At 42.3% G+C, this 23,203-nt stretch overlaps 1 protein-coding gene across 1 annotated transcript in view; it reads right to left on the bottom strand.

Annotated features, from left to right (window-relative positions):
• LOC135553872 (ras-related protein Rab-26-like) overlaps positions 1-23,203 on the bottom strand; it is a 98,320-nt gene that overhangs the window by 42,420 nt on the left and 32,697 nt on the right. Inside the window, exons 3-5 of the mRNA XM_064985799.1 lie at positions 16,352-16,393; positions 14,821-14,887; positions 7,424-7,476 (exon numbers count right to left, since the gene is read on the bottom strand). Of these exons, the coding sequence (XP_064841871.1) occupies positions 7,424-7,476; positions 14,821-14,887; positions 16,352-16,393 (162 nt within the window). The remainder of the gene's footprint in view (positions 1-7,423; positions 7,477-14,820; positions 14,888-16,351; positions 16,394-23,203) is intronic.

Genomic DNA, 23,203 nt, shown 5'->3' with positions numbered 1-23,203 from the left:
ACCTCAGGAGGCTGAAGAAATTCGGCTTGTCACCAAAAACACTCACAAACTACAGATGCACAATCGAGAGCATCATGGCGGGCTGTATCACCGCCTGGTACGGCAACTGCTCCACCCACAACCGTAAGGCTCTCCAGAGGGTAGTGAGGTCTGCACAACGTATCACCGGGGGCAAACTACCTGCCTTCCAGGACACCTACACCACCCGATGTTACAGGAAGGCCATAAAGATCATCAAGGACAACACCCACCCGAGCCACTGCCTGTTCACCCCACTATCATCCAGAAGGCGAGGTCAGTACAGGTGCATCAAAGCTGGGACCGAGAGACTGAAAAACAGCTTCTATCTCAAGGCCATCAGACTGTTAAACAGCAACCACTAACATTGAGTGGCTGCTGCCAACACACTGACTCAACTCTAGCCACTTCAATAATGGGAATTGATGGGAAAGGATGTAAAATATATCACTAGCCACTTTAACCTCTTACATCTATGGGGGCGCTATTTCATTTTTGGATGAAAAACGTTCCCGTTTTAAACAAGATATTTTCTCACAAAAAGATGCTCGACTATGCATATAATTGATACCATTCGAAAGAAAACACTCTGACATGTCCAGAAATACCAAGATATTCTCTGTGCGTGCCCTAGAACGTGAGCTTCAGGCAAAACCAAGATGAGATGGCATCCAGGAAATGACAAGGATTTTTGAGGCTCTGTTTTCCATTGTCTCCTTATATGGCTGTGAATGCGAGAGGAGTGAGTCAACCCTTTCTGTCGTTTCCCCAAGGTGTCTGCAGTATTGTGACGTATTTGTGGGCAGATCATTGGAAGATTGACCATAAGAGACCACATTTACCAGGTGTCCGCCCGGTGTCCTGCGCCGAAATTGGTGCGCAAAAGTCACCTGCCAGTATTTTTCCATGCGATACAGAGAGGAAAGCAAGCTCCACGAACGATATATCAATGAAGAGATATGTGAAAAAACACCTTGAGGATTGATTCCAAACAACGTTTGCCATGTTTCGGATCGATATTATGTAGTTAATCCGGAAAAAGTTTTACGTTGTAGGTGACTGAATTTTCGGTTCGTTTCGGTAGCCAGACGCAATGTAGAAAACGGAACGATTTCTCCTACACACAGACGCTTTCAGGAAAAACTGCGCATTTGGTATGTAACTGAGAGTCTCCTCATTGAAAACATCAGAAGCTCTTCAAAGGTAAATGATTTTATTTATTTGGTTATCTGGTTTTTGTGAAAATGTTGCGTGCTAAATGCTACTCAAAATGCTATGCTAGCTTTGCATACTCTTACACAAATTAGTCAATTTCTATGGTTCAAAAGCATATTTTGAAAATCTGAGATGACAGTGTTGTTAAGAAAAGGCTAAGCTTGAGAGCAGACGCATTATTTTCATTTTATTTGCGATTTTCAGAAATCGTTAACGTTGCGTTATGCTAATGAGCCTGAGGCTTTAGTCACAAACCCGGATCCGGGATGGGGAGTTTCAAGAAGTTAAACAATGCTACCTAATATAATGTTTACATACCCTACATTATTCATCTCATATTTATATGTATATACTGTACTCTATCATCTACTGCATCCTTATGTAATACATGTATCACTAGCCACTTTAACTATGCCACTTTGTTTACATACTCATCTCATATGTATATACTGTACTCGATACCATCTACTGTATCGTGCCTATGCTGCTCTGCACCATCACTCATTCATATCTTTATGTACATATTCTTTATCCCCTTACACTGTGTATAAGATATTAGTTTTGGAATTGTTAGTTAGATTACTTGTTGGTTATTACTGCATTGTCGGAACTGGAAGCACAAGCATTTCGCTACACTCGCATTAACCTCTTACACTTATGGTGGCGCTATTTCATTTTTGGAAGAAAAACGTTCCCGTTTTAAACAAGATATTTTGTCACAAAAAGATGCTCGACTATGCATATAATTGCTACTGTTCGAAAGAAAACACTCTGACGTGTCCAGAAATACAAATATCTTCTCTGTGCGTGCCCTTTAACGTGAGCTTCAGGCAAAACCAAGATGACTTGGCATCCAGGAAATGACAAGGATTTTTGAGGCTCTGTCTTTCATGATCTCCTTATATGGCTGTGAACGCAAGAGGAATGAGTCTGCCCTTTCTGTCGTTTCCCCAAGGTGTCTGCAGCATTGTGACGTATTTGTAGGCAGATCGTTGGAAGATTGACCATAAGAGACCACATTTACCACGTGTCCGCCCGGTGTCCTGCGCCGAAATTGGTGCGCAAAAGTCACCTGCCAGTATTTTTCCATGGGGCACAGAGAGAGAAGCAAGCTTCCATGAACTGCATGTCAATGAAGAGATATGTGAAAAAACACCTTGAGGATTGATTCCAAACAACGTTTGCCATGTTTCATCGATATTATGTAGTTAATCCGGAAAAAGTTTCACGTTGTAGGTGACTGCATTTTCGGTTCTTCGGTAGCCAGGCGCAATGTAGAAAACGGAACGATTTCTCCTACACACAGACGCTTTCAGGAAACACTGCGCATTTGGTATGTGGCTGGGAGTCTCCTCATTGAAAACATCAGAAGCTCTTCAAAGGTAAATGATTTTATTTATTTGGTTATCTGGCTTTTGTGAAAATGTTGCGTGCTACATGCTACACAAAATGCTATGCTAGCTTTGCATACTCTTACACAAATTAGTCAATTTCTATGGTTCAAAAGCATATTTTGAAAATCTGAGATGACAGTGTTGTTAAGAAAAGGCTAAGCTTGAGAGCAAACGCATTATTTTAATTTTATTTGCGATTTTCAGAAATCGTTAACGTTGCGTTATGCTAATGAGCCTGAGGCTTAGTCACAATCCCGGATCCGGGATGGGGAGTTTCAAGAGGTTTTAACATCTGCTAACCATGTGTATGTGACAAATAAAAATTTGATTTGATTTGATTTGAAGTCTTGCTCTAACAAATGAGGCAATCCTCCCCTTCAACGTCAACACAGCAAAACAACGGTTACAGTAGGGGAGAGTTAAATCACTGTCATATATAGATGTCACACTCTTAGAAACAGAGGTGCTATCTACAACCTAAAACAGTTATTCAGCTGTCCCCATAGAAGAACCCTTTGAAAAACTCTTTTGGTTCCAGGAAGAACCCTTTTGGTTCAAGGTAGAACCCTTTTGGGTTCCATGTTAAACCCTTTCCACTGACGGTTCTACATGGAAGCTCTACATGGAACCAAAAAGGGTTATCCTAAGGGGACAGCCAAAGAACCCTTTTGGGTTCCATGTTAAACCCTTTCCACTGACGGTTCTACATGGAAGCTCTACATGGAACCAAAAAGGGTTCTCCTATGGGGACAGCTGAAGAACCCTTTTGGGTTCCATGTTAAACCCTTTCCACTGACGGTTCTACATGGAAGCTCTACATGGAACCAAAAAGGGTTCTCCTATGGGGACAGCTGAAGAACCCTTTTGGGTTCCATGTTAAACCCTTTCCACTGACGGTTCTACATGGAAGCTCTACATGGAACCAAAAAGGGTTCTCCTATGGGGACAGCTGAAGAACCCTTTGGGTTCCATGTTAAACCCTTTCCACTGACGGTTCTACATGGAAGCTCTACATGGAACCAAAAAGGGTTCTCCTATGGGGACAGCTGAAGAACCCTTTTGGGTTCCATGTTAAACCCTTTCCACTGACGGTTCTACATGGAAGCTCTACATGGAACCCAAAAGGGTTCTCCTATGGGGACAGCTGAAGAACACTTTTGGGTTCCATGTTAAACCCTATCCACTGACGGTTCTACATGGAAGCTCTACATGGAACCCAAAAGGGTTCTCCTAAGGGGACAGCCGAAGAACCCTTTTGGAACCCTTTTTTCTAAGAGTGTAGTTCTAAAGAAGTGAGTAATGGGCTTGTAATGTCTGTCAGAAAATGGGTGAAGCATGAGCCTGCTGTAATCACACCATATGTGGATCTCTCTCTCCTCTCTTATACCCTCTACCCTCTCTCATCCCTCCCCTTCATCCTCTCGCTCTCTTGCTTCCCAACTCTCTGCACTTCTCTTACTTTCATCTCTATTCTACTCCATTCCTTTATCCACTTTCAGGGCTCAGCCTATGGTTCTGCCCTGGCTCTGACACAACTTCACACATTGTAGAAATGATAGAACATTTCTTCCCAAGTTTCATTCTAAACACCCTTTCACAATGCTTGGAGAAAATGTTGGTATGGAGTCATAAAAATAAGGAATTTTGGCATTATGGCATTGACATTATGAACCAAATTGCCTTCCTATGTAAGTTAGCAAGAAAGCCCTTTGAAGAAGAGTCCTTTAATGAAGCTATAGCAAGTGATGGCACAAACAGAGGCATGGGACACTACAGAAATACAAGCAGCACACAAGCCTATAAAACCCATCTTACAGTAGTCCTTTTGACCAGTAAGATCCCATTGGTATGAACTCTACAATCCTTCATATCTAATTCACACTGGGGTTGCAAATTGACTCTTTCCCAAAATGTCCAGGCTTCCCAGGAGTCCTGGTTGAAACATTCCTGGAATCAGGCGAGGATAATCCTCCTACCTGCAATTCTGGAAAACCTGGGAATTGTGGGAAAAATACCGACATTTTAGGACCCTACTTCATAACACCAGAAAAACGGGACTTGGATTGCAATGCAATAAATCACATAAGTCATAGATAATGAAGGTCTTCTTTGTGGGTGGTTGGGTAATTCTTATCTATGCCATTCTTCATCCTGTTATCTGGGACCAGTGTTCCTGCTGTTGCTGCCTGGAGGAAGCCAAACCATTCTTCATCCAGAGCTAACAGACATATCTTGGCTCCAGCCATCCCATCCTGCTCATTGTGTTCAGTTTCATCTTGCTCATTTTGTTCACCCCATCCTGCTCATTGTGTTCAGTTTCATCAGTTTCAAGTTGAATACATTAGTTGAAAACAGGTCTGAAATCCGACCTTGAGGGACTTACATGTAAATAGAGTTTTCAAGCAAATCTTCCGTTGGCATGAATACATGATTAACATGTAATTCTTTAGAGTCAAAGACGTTGGAGGGGAGAGGGGAGAGGGGAGAGGGGTGCTGAGGCTGAGCTGACATATGGAACTGTTTTAGGATGGTTATAATATGGACTATTTACCTATTTGATTTTTCAATTTTAGGACCCCTTTACGTATATATATGATGATAAATATTAAGCAATTATTTGATAAAATATAGATTTTGGCCTTTACTACGCATTGAATAATGCATTTATGAATGGCAAAAAAGGATTTGAAGTGTATGTCCTATATCTACGAGATATAACAAATCTCAGGAAATATTTCATTTTATAGATTTTTTTTACACATATTTAACCCCCTTTTTTGGGGTATGCACAAAACTACCTTCATACTTCCATTGTTTAAAAAAACCTGGTACCGGTTACCTTCAGACGAGTCCCGTGACACTTGTGGGGTCCCATTAGTTTGTAGCCCACATGGTTGAGGGCCAAACAGAAGTTGGACTTCAGACGATATCAACTTCAGACGAGACTCCTAACACTTATGGGGGTCATAGAGCAAATCAGAGAACACATCATGTTCATGAGTCTCATCTTTCCATAGAGGGGTCCTAGTTTGTAGGTCAAACCGGTCGGACGCTACAGACATGTACGTGAGAAGACTGATTTTTGGGATGTCTCATGGTCTGACAAACACCACTCTAGCTCTGCCACCATTCACCTCAGATTGAGACACATCCAATGCAAAAAAACTGATATCTCCAGCTTAAAACTGACATTTTGATGGGGATTGTTTTGTTATGCAATTGATGTAAAAGTGCGTCAATCAACTCTAAGGTGTTAAGTTAAGTGTGCACATCTCAAGTTAGGCTTTGTACTGTAATGTAGTGTATGCAAAAATAGCTGAAGTTGGAGACTTTTATCTCCCTCACCAACTTCAAATATCTGCTATCTGAGTAGCTAACCGATCGCTGCAGCTGTACATAGTCTATCGGTAAATGGCCCACCCAATTTTACCTACCTCATCCCCATACTGTTTTTATTTATTTACTTTTCTGCTCTTTTGCACACCAATATCTCTACCTGTACATGACCATCTGATCATTTATCACTCCAGTGTTAATCTGCAAAATTGTAATTATTCGCCTACCTCCTCATGCCTTTTGCACACAATGTACATAGACTCTTTTTTTTCTACTGTGTTATTGACTTGTTAATTGTTTACTCCATGTGTAACTCTGTGTTGTCTGTTCACACTGCTATGCTTTATCTTGGCCAGGTCGCAGTTGCAAATGAGAACTTGTTCTCAACTAGCCTACCTGGTTAAATAAAGGTGAAATAAATAAAAATAAAATACGCAGCATACCTGGGTTCAAATACTATTTAAAATCTTTCAAATACTTTGAGCGTTTGCCTTTGCCTGTCTGGAGTACCAGGTGGGCGGGGTTTACATGGGACATGTCTTTTGGTTCCATTGCAACAGACAAGCTCAATCAAACACATCTTATTAACACTATTATTTCAAATAGTATTTGAACCCAGGTCTGGTAGGCAGCAGGTCCAGTTCATGAACATGAGGTGTAAGGGAAACAATGAATACAAATCAATGTATCACAGATTGCCACAAGTGTTGATGCTTTGGTGTAAAACTTTACCATATCTTTTCAGAAAATTGCAAAGGCTTCCTAAAAACCTTTGACGTTAGAAAAAAACATCAAACTTGAAGGTATGTGGTGAGTAGACAGAACAACACCTGACGTTTCCATCTCGTAGAATCACTAATCACAGGTCTGAGGCAACACCACAGAGTGACAGAAACACGCCCTGTGAGCCACATCCATTCAGTGGCCATCAGCACACTGTTAGAGGCTCCCCTGAGAGCTCTGGTGATGAGGAGAGCGAGAGATAGGCAGGCTGGGAGACGGACGGACAGAAAGACAGACAGACGAATGGTCTTTGAGGCAGCCTATAGGGAGACAGAGTCACACAGACAGCCGGGACTAACAGCACCCCCAAGGGCTAAATCTACACTGTCAATCACACACACAGGGGTACAATCTCTCCCCCTCTCCCTCCCTCCCTATTGCTGACAGGTGCAGCAGCAGCAGATAAAGAAATGACAGGATCTTACATCCCTCCCACGCGCAATATAATGATATATCATTACACTGTTATGGCTTTGTTACAAAATGACACTTGAGAGACATATTTTCTCCATTATCAAACAGACCTCCAAGTCACTTAGAAAGCTTCTAACACAATAATTAGCCAAATAGGTTCCATGAAAGCACTCTTATGTCAGCTTATTACAGGCTATTTTCAGGGCTTATTAGAACCAAAAAAAGAGGGGGGAAGAGAAAAGAAGATAAATGGAGAGTCCTACCTTGATGTTGTCAAAAGATGTTCTGTTGGTCACGTCATACAGCAGCAGGAGAGCTGAGAGAGAGACGGGAGCGAGGAACATAGAGAGAGAAGAAGTGGGAGAGAGCATAAGTAAATGTTAGTGAAGTAGCAGGCCTGGCAGAACCCATTGACAACAAAGAGTTCATTTGAAACTAATTATTGGCTAACGTTCCAATTTGTCCTTTAGGCTTAGCCTCTTGGACCTGTGGCTTCCCAAGTAGTTCACGGTTGACTGAGTTCCTTTATTCATTATTATTGAGGAGGGCACATAGAGTAAATTCTCCTTCTTGCTCTCTGCGGGCCTGATTAAGACAGGCCTGCCCTACACAGCCAGTGAACCTGCCCAGGCTCAGAGAGGACAAGGCCTAGAATTGTGTAAACATTCCTTTTCAGATATATCCTTTATGACAAGCAATTCTTACATAATACATATTTCAAAAGACCTATCAAACATATCACATGCTCCTGTTTATATGATAGATGATCCACAGACAGTGTGATAGATCGCTACCCATTAAACTGATCCAGACAGTGTGATTATTAGTTACCAGACAGTGTTATATTAAACTGATTCAGACAACACCTGGAGGTAGGTGGAGAGTTGAGAAGAGAGAGATGGAGAGAGATGGAGGTAGAGTGGAGAAGAGAGAGATGAGAAGAGAGAGAATGGAGGTAGGAGAGATGAGAAGAGAGAGATGGAGGTAGAGATGAGAAGAGAGAGATGGAGGTAGAGATGAGAAGAGAGAGAATGGAGGTAGAGTTGAGAAGAGAGAGATGGGGAGAGATGGAGGTAGAGTTGAGAAGAGGAGAGATGGAGGTAGAGTTGAGAAGAGAGAGATGGAGGTAGAGAAGAGAGAGAGAGATGGAGGATAGAGATGAGTAGAGAGATGAGAAGAGATGGAGAGATGAGAAGAGAGAGATGGAGGTAGAGATGAGAAGAGAGATGGATAGAGATGGAGGAAGAGAGATGGAGGTTGAGAATCAGAAGGATCAGGTTGGGTCCGCTCTACAGCGCCCCTCTCTCCCGCAGAGGGGAACATGGCCGTTTTATGACAGTCATTGCAGTACCGAGAAAGGATTTACTCTCTAGAACAAAGACATTCTTCCTGACAAAACTCCATCCTCCAAAAGTGTATTATTATATTTCTGTAAATCCAAGCGGTTGGAGTGGTAGTGGGTACTCAAAAAATAATTTTGTCAGATCAGTTGTGTTTGGGTATCTCATGAAGGACAGTATAACAACATAACTGTATCTCTGAATGTATACATTTCTCAGTTGTCAGGGTCACATCCAAATGTGGGGGAACGTATATGATTAAATATGAAACTATTTGTGAGAAGATGTAATGTGAAGTCAGCCTTCTAAATGAGAGAATTGTTTTTCATATGAAGTCTTAACCAAGTCAGTTCTACCAGAACATCTCTACAAAACTAAAGACTACACAGGAACATTCAGTCTGCAGCTGTTTAAGTACTTTAGTCTGGTAAACATGACCAAGAACTACCGGGTGGTACTCTGAAAGATCCATTCTGGAAAACATTAAATATTTATAGTAATTTAATTTGAAGTTGTCGAGGTGGGACGCTAGAAGTTTTAAGAGTTAATTCTGGAAAACGGTAACTTGTTAAATAAACTTTTTCCGTGGTGCCCCAAGATTGTGAATGAGTTAATTGTTGCGGGATTAATTTAATGATCATACTAATTAAACATTGTTAATAGATTTGATAAAACAAACCGACATCACATTAATGATAGTCAAGACAAGACAATAGAGATACTGAGAGATGGAGGTAGACGCGCGCACAAACACACACTCTCTCGTCACAGAATACATCCATAACTATGTCCCTAAAATAATACACCCCTCCCACTCTTCATCCCACTCCTCCCTCTCTAAATTGTAAATCACCAAACTCCACCACACTCTACACTGGTCACCATGCGGAACACACCAGCCTAGCCTATACCCAGTCTAGCCACAGCTCTCCTTCCTACAGGAACATCCACAGATAACAGCACATTTAATTTATTATGCTCCTCTGTGGCTGAGTGTGCTGCCACTCCGAGAGAAGACGGTCTTTTTCCCAAATTTCTCCCTCTCCCTCCCTCTCCGATTTAAGAGGCTTTATTGACATGGAAACATATGTTTACATTGCCAAAGCAAGTGAAATAGATAATATACAAAAGTGAAATAAACACACAAAAATGAACAGCAAACATTACACAAAGGTTCCAAAAGGATAACGACATTTCAGATGTAATATTATTTCTATATACAGTGTTGTAACGATGTGCAAATAGTTCAACTACAAAAGTGAAAATCAATAAATATGGGTTGTATTTACAATGGTGTTTGTTCTTCACTGGTTGCTCTTTTCTTGTGACAACAGCTCACAAATCTTGCTGCTGTGATATTTAACCCAAAACATATGGGAGAATATTAAATTACTCTCTCTGAGCAATGACTGTAGATTTCCGTAGGATGGTAAACAATTAGGGAAAGATGATGAAAGATTAGAGTACTGAGAAAACAGAGGAGGGGAGTGTTTGTTCTCCCTCTAGCTTTATCTCAGATCTGTTTGTCCTGACTTGCCATTTCCTGAGGTCATTGTTTGGGAGGAGCTGGCAAGACAACACAAACAGATCTGGGACCAGGCTATTCACCATCTAAAAACCAGGATGATTAATTTAGCCACTTCCACATAAATCCCTGTCTAAGTAGAGCGAGTGTAGGCTAGGCTATAGTAGTGCCTCTCTACTGAGCTATTTGTTTCTAGTTGATGTCCTGTCTCTCTTATCTGTCTGATTGCCAGACATGGTTCTCTTCAAAGGGAGAGAATGGAGAATGGAGGGAGAGGAGGAGAGAGATAATATACATAGAGAGAGGAGGAGATTATATACAGTGCCTTGCGAAAGTATTCGGCCCCCTTGAACTTTGCGAACTTTTGCCACATTTCAGGCTTCAAACATAAATATATAAAAATGTATTTTTTTGTGAAGAATCAACAACAAGTGGGACACAATCATGAAGTGGAACGACATTTATTGAATATTTCAACCTTTTTTAACAAATCAAAAACTGAAAAATTGGGCGTGCAAAATTATTCAGCCCCTTTACTTTCAGTGCAGCAAACTCTTTCCAGAAGTTCAGTAAGGATCTCTGAATGATCCAATGTTGACCTAAATGACTAATGATGATAAATACAATCCACCTGTGTGTAATCAAGTCTCCGTATAAATGCACCTGCACTGTGATAGTCTCAGAGGTCCGTTAAAAGCGCAGAGAGCATCATGAAGAACAAGGAACACACCAGGCAGGTCCGAGATACTGTTGCGAAGAAGTTTAAAGCCGGATTTGGATACAAAAAGATTTCCCAAGCTTTAAACATCCCAAGGAGCACTGTGCAAGCGATAATATTGAAATGGAAGGAGTATCAGACCACTGCAAATCTACGAAGACCTGGCCGTCCCTCTAAACTTTCAGCTCATACAAGGAGAAGACTGATCAGAGATGCAGCCAAGAGGCCCATGATCACTCTGGATGAACTGCAGAGATCTACAGCTGAGGTGGGAGACTCTGTCCATAGGACAACAATCAGTCGTATATTGCACAAATCTGGCCTTTATGGAAGAGTGGCAAGAAGAAAGCCATTTCTTAAAGATATCCATAAAAAGTGTAGTTTAAAGTTTGCCACAAGCCACCTGGGAGACACACCAAACATGTGGAAGAAGGTGCTCTGGTCAAATGAAACCAAAATTGAACTTTTTGGCAACAATGCAAAACGTTATGTTTGGCGTAAAAGCAACACAGCTCATCACCCTGAACACACCATCACAACTGTCAAACATGGTGGTGACAGCATCATGGTTTGGGCCTGCTTTTCTTCAGCAGGGACAGGGAATATGGTTAAAATTGATGGGAAGATGGATGGAGCCAAATACAGGACCATTCTGGAAGAAAACCTGATGGAGTCTGCAAAAGACCTGAGACTGGGACGGAGATTTGTCTTCCAACAAGACAATGATCCAAAACATAAAGCAAAATCTACAATGGAATGGTTCAAAAATAAACATATCCAGGTGTCAGAATGGCCAAGTCAAAGTCCAGACCTGAGGACCTGTGGAGACACCTGAAACCCCACCTCTTCAAGGAATACCTAGGATAGGATAAGTAATCCTTCTCACCCCCCCTTAAATGATTTAGATGCACTATTGTAAGTGGCTGTTCCACTGGATGTCAGAAGGTGAATTCACCAATTTGTAAGTCGCTCTGGATAAGAGCGTCTGCTAAATGACGTAAATGTAATGTAAATGTAAATGAAAGAACTGAAAACTGCTGTTAACAAATGCTCTCCATCCAACCTCACTGAGCTCGAGCTGTTTTGCAAGGAGGAATGGGAAAAAATTTCAGTCTCTCGATGTGCAAAACTGATAGAGACATACCCCAAGCGACTTACAGCTGTAATCGCAGCAAAAGGTGGCGCTACAAAGTATTAACTTAAGGGGGCTGAATAATTTTGCACGCCCAATTTCTCAGTTTTTGATTTGTTAAAAAAGGTTGAAATATCCAATAAATGTCGTTCCACTTCATGATTGTGTCCCACTTGTTGTTGATTCTTCACAAAAAAATACAGTTTTACATCTTTATGTTTGAAGCCTGAAATGTGGCAAAAGTTCGCAAAGTTCAAGGGGGCCGAATACTTTCGCAAGGCACTGTATATATATATATATATATTTTTTTTTATAGCTACAAGAAAATAGAATTTCACTGCGACAACCATTGAGATATATGAAAAAGTGAAGTGGTACAGTAGAACTCTTTGCTTTTGCTGAGAATTTCAGTGAGGTCTGCCGAGTAGTGGGAGGCAGTGACTGGCTGCCAGGGGTTTGACTGTATTTGCTTCACTAAAGCTATAGAAATCACTGAAGCAGTCCCTCGACTAATGTCTGCGCCTCATTGACTTCAAAAGCAACTGGATGTGGCGCAAATGGCACCATCTTCCCTATGTAGTGCACTACTTTTGACCATAGCCCTACGGGACCTGGTCAAAAGTAGTAGTAGGGAATAGGGTGCTACTTGGGCTGCAGTCACTGACTTCCTATCTCGCAGGGTATCTGAGGAGTTGTTTGGGTTACAGAAACGTCCCAAGGAACCATATCAAAAGCAAAAGCTTTGGGGTTATAACCACATTCAATTGATGTGGAGGATGTGTTTATGTGGCAGGGTGTAGAGGCTAAAACATACACCCATCATACCTGATCAAATGGCTGAGTGGAGAGCTGGAGCACACATTTTAGTCACTTACTGTAGCAGGAGCTCTTATCCAGAGCAACTTACAGTATTGAGTGCATACGTTTTTGTATTTGTCCCCCGTGGGTATCCAGAGGAGAGGTGTTTCTCTTCTTAAAACCATTCCAATACCACCTGGAGTGGTATTGGCCGGTAGCTAGCTAGCTACAACAAAATAGAATGTCACTGCGACAACCGTTGATAGACTTAGCTGGTAAATCCGCTCTGGCTAGCAGACCACGGGTAAGATAGTCTAGCTAGCTACATTTTCAGATATGACATGTTTCTAGTTTTGACATAGTCTTTTCATTCCAAGTTAAAGTGTACTGTTAGCTAGCTAGCTAAAGTTAGCTGGCTGGCTCGCGAGCTAATGATTTTTTCTCATTTAACTAGACAAGTCAGTTAAGAACAAATTCTTATTTTCAATGATGGCCTAGGAACAGTGGGTTGACTGCCTTGTTCAGGGTCAGAATGACAGATTTTTACATTGTCGGCTCGGGGATTCAATCTTGAAACCTTTTGGTTATTAATCCAACACTCTAACCACTAGGCTACTTGCCGCCGCAGTGTTACATGTATGATCTTATTATTCGTATCTCAGAGCCATTTGCTTTGCTTGTAAAAGCCTAATGTTAGCTAGCTAACATTGAACCTAGTAGTAACGTCATGAGTTTTGATTATGATTCATTGTTTAGCTAGCTAGCTACATGTCTTAACCATAGACTCCACTATGCAAGTGTCCATTTTAATAGAATGTCACTGTGACAATTGCTAGCCAGTTAGCTTTGGTGCTTTGACTGCTGTTGTTAGGACTGAAAGCTCAGATCAACCCTTAAAGAGATGGGTGGAGCTAAAGCTTAACAGGGTGTGAATGATGTTGAATGGGTGTAGACAAAGAAGAGCTCTCCAGTAGGTACCAAAACATTCAAAAGTGTGGTTACAAGTTAATCATCATTCATTGCAGAACTACTTTCCAATTGTTCCTAATATGCAGTGAATAATATAAAATTTTGTAGCTCTGTGTCGCGGCTTTTATCCAATGTAAAAAACTATTTCAAATGTTGCTAAATAAGACGGAATCAAGGCGAACACATGCTTTTAAGGAGACTGTAAACGGTAGAAACATGCACCATGTGAACATGCTATATATCCACCCATCCATCTATCCATCCACCCATTACTCATCCATCCATCCACCCACCCACCGACCCATCTATCCATCCATCTATCCACCGACCATCCACCCACCGACCCACTTGTCCACCCACCCACTTGTCCACCCACCCACCCACCCACCCACCCACCCACCCACCCACCCACCCACCAACCCACCGGCTCATCTAGCCACCCACCCACTAAACCACCCACCCACCCACTAACCCACCCAACCACCCATTCATTAACCCATCCATCCACCCATCTATCCATCCATACACCCACCCATCTATCCATCCACCCCCCCATTCACTCATCTATCCATCCACCCATCTATCTATCCATCCACCCACTGACCCACTTATCCATCCACCCACCCACCTATCCATGCACCCACCTATCCATCCATACACCCACCCACCCATCTATCCACCCATCTATCCATCCATTCACACACACACACCCACCCATCTATCCATCCACCCACCGACCCACTTATCCATCCACCCACCGACCCATCTATCCATCCACCCCCCCATTCACTCATCTATCCATCCACCCATCTATCTATCCATCCACCCACTGACCCACCTATCCATCCACCCACCCACCCATCTCCATCCACCCACCCATCTAGACAGTCATGCATTCAAGACAAATGGTAATAATCAAATTGCATTCTCACCGACATGTAAACAGTGAACCATACATTTTATTCAGCTAATTTACATATCATCCTAATCTGCATTTAAATGTTATGAAACTCAACACTTTAAGTAACATATAATGCAGCTCGTTTCTTAATGAGGGAGAGAATCCCTCTGGTTTCTGTCACCACAACAGATGTAGCGGTATTGAGACAGAATCACACAAGTGTGTTTGTCTGGGTGTGAGAGAGTAAAAAGAGGAAGTGTGTGTGTGTCTGTCTCACCATTGGCGTCACGGTAGTAGGCGTGTGTGACGCTGCGGAAACGCTCCTGTCCAGCTGTGTCCCAGATCTGGAGAAAGAAGAAGGAGAATTATTAAAGGTAAATGTATAATTTCCTATTGGGGTGCATTCTAAGTTCTCAGTGATGTTGCAGTGATGTCAATGGGAAGTTAGGATTCACCTCTATAGGAATGAATCATTTCACTACCACTGTTTCATTGCTTTACATAAAACTCCTTTGAGGTAAGACATAGATTTAAAGTCTCACAAACAAAAATTGAAATGGCATTCACTGTAGATCTTACTTAACTTAAAGTAGGGGGTTGGGGCTAGGGAGTAGAGGACCAATTTAGAATTGATGTTAGGAAAGTTTTGAACTTGGATTCAAACTGGGGGGAAAGCTTGATAATGAATATGGAGTCTTAGTGACTTCCCAGCATGCTGTGCAGGTAGGTGAAGCGGGCATAAGGCATCAGGTCATACTCATGAATATAAACTAGTGGTTGCCTCCGCCCTGTCACCCCATTAGTCCAACCTCTGTGGAATTTCTGCTAATTTTGCCTCTCAATCTCCTCCAACATTTGTTACTGTCCTCCATTACCTCACCACTGGTACTGCCCCCCCCCCCCATCACAACAGGTCTCCAGTCCAGGGGTTTGCTTACGAGGTGTTTGCATCCCTCGACCCTCATGTTGGTTTATAATGAAATACATTTTAAAAGTGATTTTTTTGTGTGCAGTGGAATTTCAATAGATGGTGGCTGGCTCTGTGTATATGAGTTTTCAGTTGAGTAGTGTTTTTCTTTCCTTCTCTCCCTCTTACTTTCTGTTTCCATCCCACCCCAATCATACAGGTACTAAAGGCTGCTACTCCCCCCCCCATACTCATGAATATAAACTAGTGGTATAAACATTAATATAAACTAAATCGTTGACTGTGTGCAGACTCAGTGAACATAGCCTTGCTATTGAGAAAGGCCGCCAAAGGCAGACCTGGCTCTCAAGAGAAGACAGGCTATGTGCACACTGCCCACAAAACAAAAAACAAATCCAATGTACTGGCTTTGGCAATGTAAACATATGTTTCCCATGCCAATAATGCTTCTTAAATTGAGAAAGAGAGAGGAGGATGAGAGAGAGACAGAGAGAGACAGAGGGAAAGGGAGAGAGATGGAAAGAGATGGAGGGAGAGAGAGAGGGAAAGAGAGGGAAAGAGAAAGACACACAGACAGAGAAACAGAGAGCCTCTGCAGTGAGTGACTGGGGTCAGGAGAACATTGGGCTTAGTGTAGAAGATTCATGGAGATATAACTACTGAATCATAATTGTTTTTATTAGTTATTTAGACAAAAAATTAGGTTATTGATTGTGCAATTAATCTGTGGTGATAACCCTGATACATCACTGTAGGAGAGATGGGACACACACACACACACCACACCTGATGGGGTAACAGGGGCTGTATCGTTTGGGCATCACACTGGTGAGGATTGAGAAATAAGGACAGATTATAGAATCCATTATAAGGCTCTTACCTGAAGCTTCACCTTCAGTCTGTCAATGTTCATCACTTTATTCTGGAGAAGGAAAGCAGGAACACATGAATGTCATTAATGAGACATACAGTGCATTCGGAAAGTATTCAGACCCCTTGAATTTTTCCACATTTTGTTACGTTACAGCCATGTTCTAAAATATATTAAATTGTTCTTTCCCCTCAATCTACACACAATACTGTACCCCATAATGACAAAGCAAAAACTGGATTTTTGACATTTTTGCAAATTAATTATTCAGACCCTTTACTCAGTACTTTGTTGAAGCTTGCCCGGGCAGCGATGACAGTTTAGTCTTCTTGGGTATGACGATACAAGCTATACGATATATGCACACCTGTATTTGGGCAGTTTCTCCCATTCTCAAGCTCTGTCAGGTTGGATGGGGAGCATCAGTCCCTGCCACTGAAAAACATCCCCACAGCATGATGCTGCCACCCCTATGCTTCATTGTAGGGATGGTGATAGGTTTCCTCCAGATGTAACGCTTGGCATTCAGGTCAAAGAGTTCAATCTTGTTTTCATCAGAACAGAGAATCTTGTTTCTCATGGTCTGAGAGTCCTTTAACTCCAAGCAGTCTGTGGTGCCTTTTATTGAGGAGTGGCTTCCATCTAGCCACTCTACCATAAAGGCCTGATTGGTGGAGCGCTGCAGAGATGGTTGTCTTTCCAGAAGGTTCTCCCATCTCCACAGAAGAACTCTGGAGCTCTGTCAGACCATCGGGTTCTTGGTCACCTCCCTGACCAAGGCCCTTCTCCACCGATTGCTCAGTTTGGCCACAAGGCTTGGTATTTGCTCTGAAATGCACTACCAACTGTGGGACCTTTATAGACAGGTGTGTGCCTTTCCAAATCATGTCCAATCAATAGAATTTACCACAGATGGACTCGAATCAAGTTGTAGAAATATCTCAAGCATGATCAATGGAAACAGGATGAACCTGAGCTCAATTTCAAGTCTCATAGCAAAGAGTTTGAATACTTATGTATTTTCAAACATTTGCTAAAATTTCTAAAAACCTATTTTAACTGTCATTATTGAGTATTGTGTGTAGATTGAAGAGGAAAATGTTTTATTTAATACATTTTACAATAAGGCGGTAACGTAACAAAATGTGGAAAAAGTCAGGGGGTCTGAATACTTTCCAAATGCACTGTACTTAAATAGCTTAGGTAACAAAATCAAATGTAGATGACATTCTCTTTCTCCATGTGTTCATGCAGCTAGTGTGTGAGAAACTTCTCCCCATACTTGACTAATCAGGAAGAGAGATGGAGAAATCCTTCCCTTCGCTTCTCTCCTTCCTGATGGCATAATAGCCTCCACCTGTCCACCTCTCCTTTCTCTCTTCCTCTTCCCTCCATCAATAATGCAGTGTTCCAGGTCCCTTTGTTAATAACGTTGGCCTGTTCCTCCAGAGGATCTCCTCGTCGCCCCGCTCTCCCCTTGTTCTCCTCCTTCTCCTCTCCCCTTGTTCTCCTCCTTCTCCTCTCCCCTTGTTCTCCTCCTTCTCCTCTCGCCTTGTTCTCCTCCTTCTCCTCTCCCCTTGTTCTCCTCCATCTCCTCTCCCATTGTTCTCCTCCTTCTCCTCTCCCCTTGTTCTCCTCCTTCTCCTCTCCCATTGTTCTCCTCCTTCTGTCCTCTCACCTAACCCTGTTTTTCTCCCTCTCCTCCTTCTCTCACCTAACCCGGTTCCTCACCCTCTCCTCCTCCTCCTGCTCCTCTCACGTAACCCTGTTTTTCTCCCTCTCCTCCTCCTCTCACCTAACCCGGTTCCTCACCCTCTCCTCCTCCTCCTGCTCCTCTCACCTAACCCTGTTTCTCTCCCTGTCCTCCTTCTCTCACCTAACCCGGGTTCCTCACCCTCTCCTCCTCCTCCTCCTTCTCCTGCTCCTCTCACCTAACCCTATTATTCTCCCTCCCTCCTCCTCCTCTCCTCTCACCTATCCCTATACCTCTCTCTCATCTTCTCAGTCCTTATTCTATAACCCAGGTCTCTAGTGATGAGCTCCACTACATTCCACTCCTCCCTCCAGAAACAGCATGCATACAGTCAGCATGGCTCTTCCCCAAGATCAACACCTCCATGCCACTTAGTGAAGGGAGCAATGTACATGTAACTGCAAAACGAAAGGAACACCAACACCAAGTGTCAATAGGGCTTTGGGCCACCACAAGCCACAAGCCACCACAAGCCAGCTCTAATGCGCCTTGGCATAGATTCTTCAAGTGTCTGCAACTCTATTGGAGGGATGCGACACCATTCTTCCCCGATAAATTACATTATTTGATGTTTTGTTGATAGTGGTGGGAAAACATTGCTCCAGAATCTCCCATAACGGGTGTTCAATTGGGTTAATATCTGGTGACATACATAAATACACACACACACACACACACACACACACACACACACACACACACACACACACACACACACACACACACACACACACACACACACACACACACACACACACACACACACACACACACACACACACACAGCGCCATTGAGACACCTCTTCACTGAGATCTCTTCTAGCCATGGTACCCAAAATAATGGGCAACTGGTCATTTTTATACATGACTCTATACATGCTGGGATGTTAATTGCTTAATCAACTCAGGTTACCACACTTGTGTGGAAGCACCTGATTTGAATATACTTTGTATCCCTCACTTCCTCAAGTGTTTCCGTTATTTTGGCAGTTACCTGTATATTGACCATGCATTCTAAGTAGTACGCTAGTGTGGATATTGGAACTCTGCCATCGGTGACTCAGCTCAACGTGGATGTTCTCTAAGATCCTACAGCAACAAAGTGACAAACGGCAAAGTTCAGCTCATGGCTACAGCAAGGTTAAATACCACAGACAGGTCTGGGAAGGCATCTATTCTTCCATCGATCACAGGTCAATGTGACTATTCTACAGGGCATTGTCCTGGGAAATCTCCAAACTGGTATCTTGAGTTTTGCAGAATTACTGTCACTAGGCCTGGGATTCAATATGATCGATCACATGTTGCCGACAATGCAGCTTTGAAAAGAATGTTAGCGCTTTCGGGGAGATTGCATTCACAGTAAAATGCTGCAGATGTCAGCGTGATCAGAAATGACCTTTAAAATGGTGCATAGTCGACAAGCACAATCAGATTGAATCCCGGATTAGATGTTTTAGGTCAATAAAATAAAAGCCACCAAAGGTACAATACGTATTCATGATATTAACTTCACTAAGGTAGGGGGCCCAAATTAAACTGCCTGCTACTCAGGCCCAGAAGCTAGGATATGCATATCATTTGATTTGGATAGAAAACACTCCAAAGTTTCCGAAACTGTTAAAATAATGTTTGTGAGTATAACAGAACTGATATGGCAGGTGAAAACCTGAGGAAAATCCATCCAGGAAGTACTATTATTTTGAAAGGCTGTTTATCCATTGAAAGCCTATCCAACATACAAAGACTTAGGACCCAGTTCGTGATCTCTATGGCTTCTTCTACATGTGGCCAGTCTTTAGGCATTGTTTCAGGCTTTTACTCTGAAAAACGAGGGAGATACAATGAGTGGACTGTGGAAATTTCCAGACATGAGTCCAGGGCGTGATTGGGAGCTCACATTTCTTGTTTCTCCTTTTCTATTGACAAAGCTTTTGTCCGGTTGAAATATTATTGATGATTCATGACAAAAACAACCTGAGGATAGATTTTAAACATTGTTTGACATGTTTCTACAAACTTTTATTGTACTTTTGACTTTTCGTCTGGAGGTTGAGAGCGCACTTTGTGCCTTTGGATTACTGAACTAAAATGCACCAACAAAACAGAGGTTTTAGGACACGAAGAGGGACATTATCAAACAAAACAAAGGGACATTATCAAACAAAACAAACATTTATTGTCTAACATGAAGACCTGGGAGTGCCACCAGATGAAGATCATCAAAGGTAAGTGATTAATTTTAACACTATTTCTGACTTTTGTGAACCCTGTCCTTGGTTGGAAAACGGCTGTATGGTTTTCTGTGGCTAGGAGCTGACCTAACATAATCGCATGGTGTGCTTTCGCCATAAAGCCTTTTTGAAATCTGACACAGTGGCTGGATTAACAAGACATTTATCTTTAATCCTATGTATAAAACATGTATTTTTCATCAATGTTTATGATGAGTATTTATGTAATTTGATGTGCCTCTGAAATTTCACCGGATGTTTGTTTGAGACAATGATTACTGTACATAACACGCCAATTTCAACTGAGGTTTTTGGACATAAAGATTAACTTTATCGAACAAAACACACATTTATTGTGTAACATGAAGTCCTGTGAGTGCCATCTGATGCAGATCAAAGGTTAGTGATTAATTTAAATGGCTATTTCTGACTTTTGTGAGCCCTCTTCTTGGCTGGAAAATGGCTGTATGGTTTCCTGTGACTCGGCGCTGACCTAACATAATCGCCTGGTGTACTTTCGCCTTTTTGAAAATCGGACACTGTGGTTGGATTTACAAGAAGTTTCTTTAAAATGGTTTATAATACTTGTATGTTTGAGGAATTTCTGCTGTTTTGAATTTGGCGCCCTGCAATTTCACTGGCTGTTGTCGAGGTGGGACGCTTACCGTCCCACTGGTTCCAGAGAGGTTAAACATATCCTTTATTTAAAATACTTTATTCTTTAAATCCTGAACAAAAACAGTTGATTCACACAATTTGTTTTTTTCTCAAAGACCCATTCCATATCCATGGTTACACAAAACACTGACCAATAAACTCAATTAATCTCTGTATCCAATCTATCAGGGGACACGTCCTAGTTCCTCCTCATCAATTAACATCTTTAAAGTGTGTATACCTGTGTACCGAGGGAGGGAAGGCATATATAAATTACAGTATAAATCCCCTCAAAAACTATTCAATCTCTGTGATCTCACCTCTGTTCACAAGCTTACATCAACATTACAATGAAGCAAATCAAAGCACAAACAAACATGCAGATCTGATTCATCACTAATGCCATGGCAACCACATGGCGACGCTCAGAAAACCTTCTCAGAATATCCCTTGTTGCTGTGAGATGCGCCTGACCCCCTGCTTTCCCTTCCCTGGGGAAGCAGCAAAGATGCTCTACTCCTTCAAGATCGCCTACTCCGCCCACACAGAGCACTACTGATAAAGATAAAATCTTTGATGACTTGTTGATTTACCCTCCCAGGGTTCCAGTGAAGAGGACTCATACATATTCAGTGGTGGTGTTCATTCGGCACCAAACAGAAGACAACAGACTGAAACAAGGACGGACTACCTGGATGGGTCCAATAAAAAAGAAGAAGCTAATTTTCATTGCCCGTTGCAAAATGTTGAAAAATATTTTCCATTGCGTGCCCTAATGAACACCACCCTGGGTTGTTCCTCCCAGTAATCACAATCTAAGACATGAGTGGAGACTGTGTGTCTCTATCTGTCATGAAAGACAGCTCACACAGTGCTTCAGGCCTGTTGAATATTCAGTGACCCAGAGAAAGCACAGTGTAAAGTGGTGCCCAGTGGGGTTTAGGATACAGCTCACTAGAATCCACTGATAGATGGGATGACTAGGCCTAATCATCATGTCTAGGTCCACTCAGCCTGATGGCATTAGAGCAGCTGAAACTGCCACAGGACTCCAATAGGCTCTCTCTCAAAAGGTTGATTGCGGAGGCACTGCCAACAGGTATTGTATAATGGTCAATAGATCTGTCAATCTACTGGGGCTGAGAGAAGCTGTGTTCTCCTCGCATCAATCATTTTCAGACACATGGATCAATCTAACACCATTTTAACAGGCTATGAATGTTTGAAAAACACATGACTGAACATGAATTATTTTGAATGATTCTGTGATAAAAGAGCTGGATAGAGATCTCTCCTATTTGCACTTAATATATAAATAAATCCCAGACATATTTCTCAGAAGAGTTGCGGAGAGTGCATTTATAACACAAGATTTAAGGCATGTGCTTTCACAATGTACTGACTGAAGGCCCTTCAAGGTATGAAACTAAAACACTGATAGGAGAGTAAGCCCTGTTAGCTTTCCTGCCTTTTAGTTCCTACAGAGTGGAGGAGATGAATTAACAGTGATAATACAGTACTAGTGGAGGGGAGAGAGAGAGAGAGAGAGAGAGAGAGAGAGAGAGAGAGAGAGAGAGAGAGAGAGAGAGAGAGAGAGAGAGAGAAAGAGAGAGAGAAATGAACAGTGATAATACAGTACTAGTGGAGGAGGGAGAGAGAGAAAGAGAGAGAGACCGAGAGAGAGAGAGCAACCGACCGAGAGAGAGAGACCGAGAGAATGAGACCGAGAGACACACAGAGAGAGAGACCGAGAGAGAGAGAGACCCACAGAGAGAGAAAGAGAGAGACAGATAGTATTTTTTCTCAGTAATTACTGACAGACCCACAGGGGTCTAGGCTAGGCTGAACTGTACATCTCCAGAGCGGCTTGTCAGAGAGCACAGTAATGGGGAAATAAACTCAAAGACTGAGGCCCTCAGAGATAGGAAGGCCCTCTTTGCTCCTCTCCTTTTTGGAGACCTGTCAGGATTTGCCAAACGGTACTGTGCACGCTCAAAGACACACAGATACACAAACACACACACTTACCATAACCATTTGGAGTGAATGCCTAAACTTAACTTTAACACAATTATAATTTTAAGGTCTGCAACAACTTCAAACTTTGACATTTGAGAAACATGGATGAACGTCTAATTCTGATGTGAGACTGAGTGTTAGTTGCCCAGACCACCATTCATCTACCACCAGGCCACAGGACAGGTCTCATCTACCACC

Source organism: Oncorhynchus masou, chromosome 14, assembly GCF_036934945.1.
Source record: "Oncorhynchus masou masou isolate Uvic2021 chromosome 14, UVic_Omas_1.1, whole genome shotgun sequence".
Lineage (NCBI taxonomy): Eukaryota > Metazoa > Chordata > Actinopteri > Salmoniformes > Salmonidae > Oncorhynchus > Oncorhynchus masou.
Note: the sequence above shows the minus strand (reverse complement) of the source record. Positions and strands in the feature narration are given on the sequence as shown.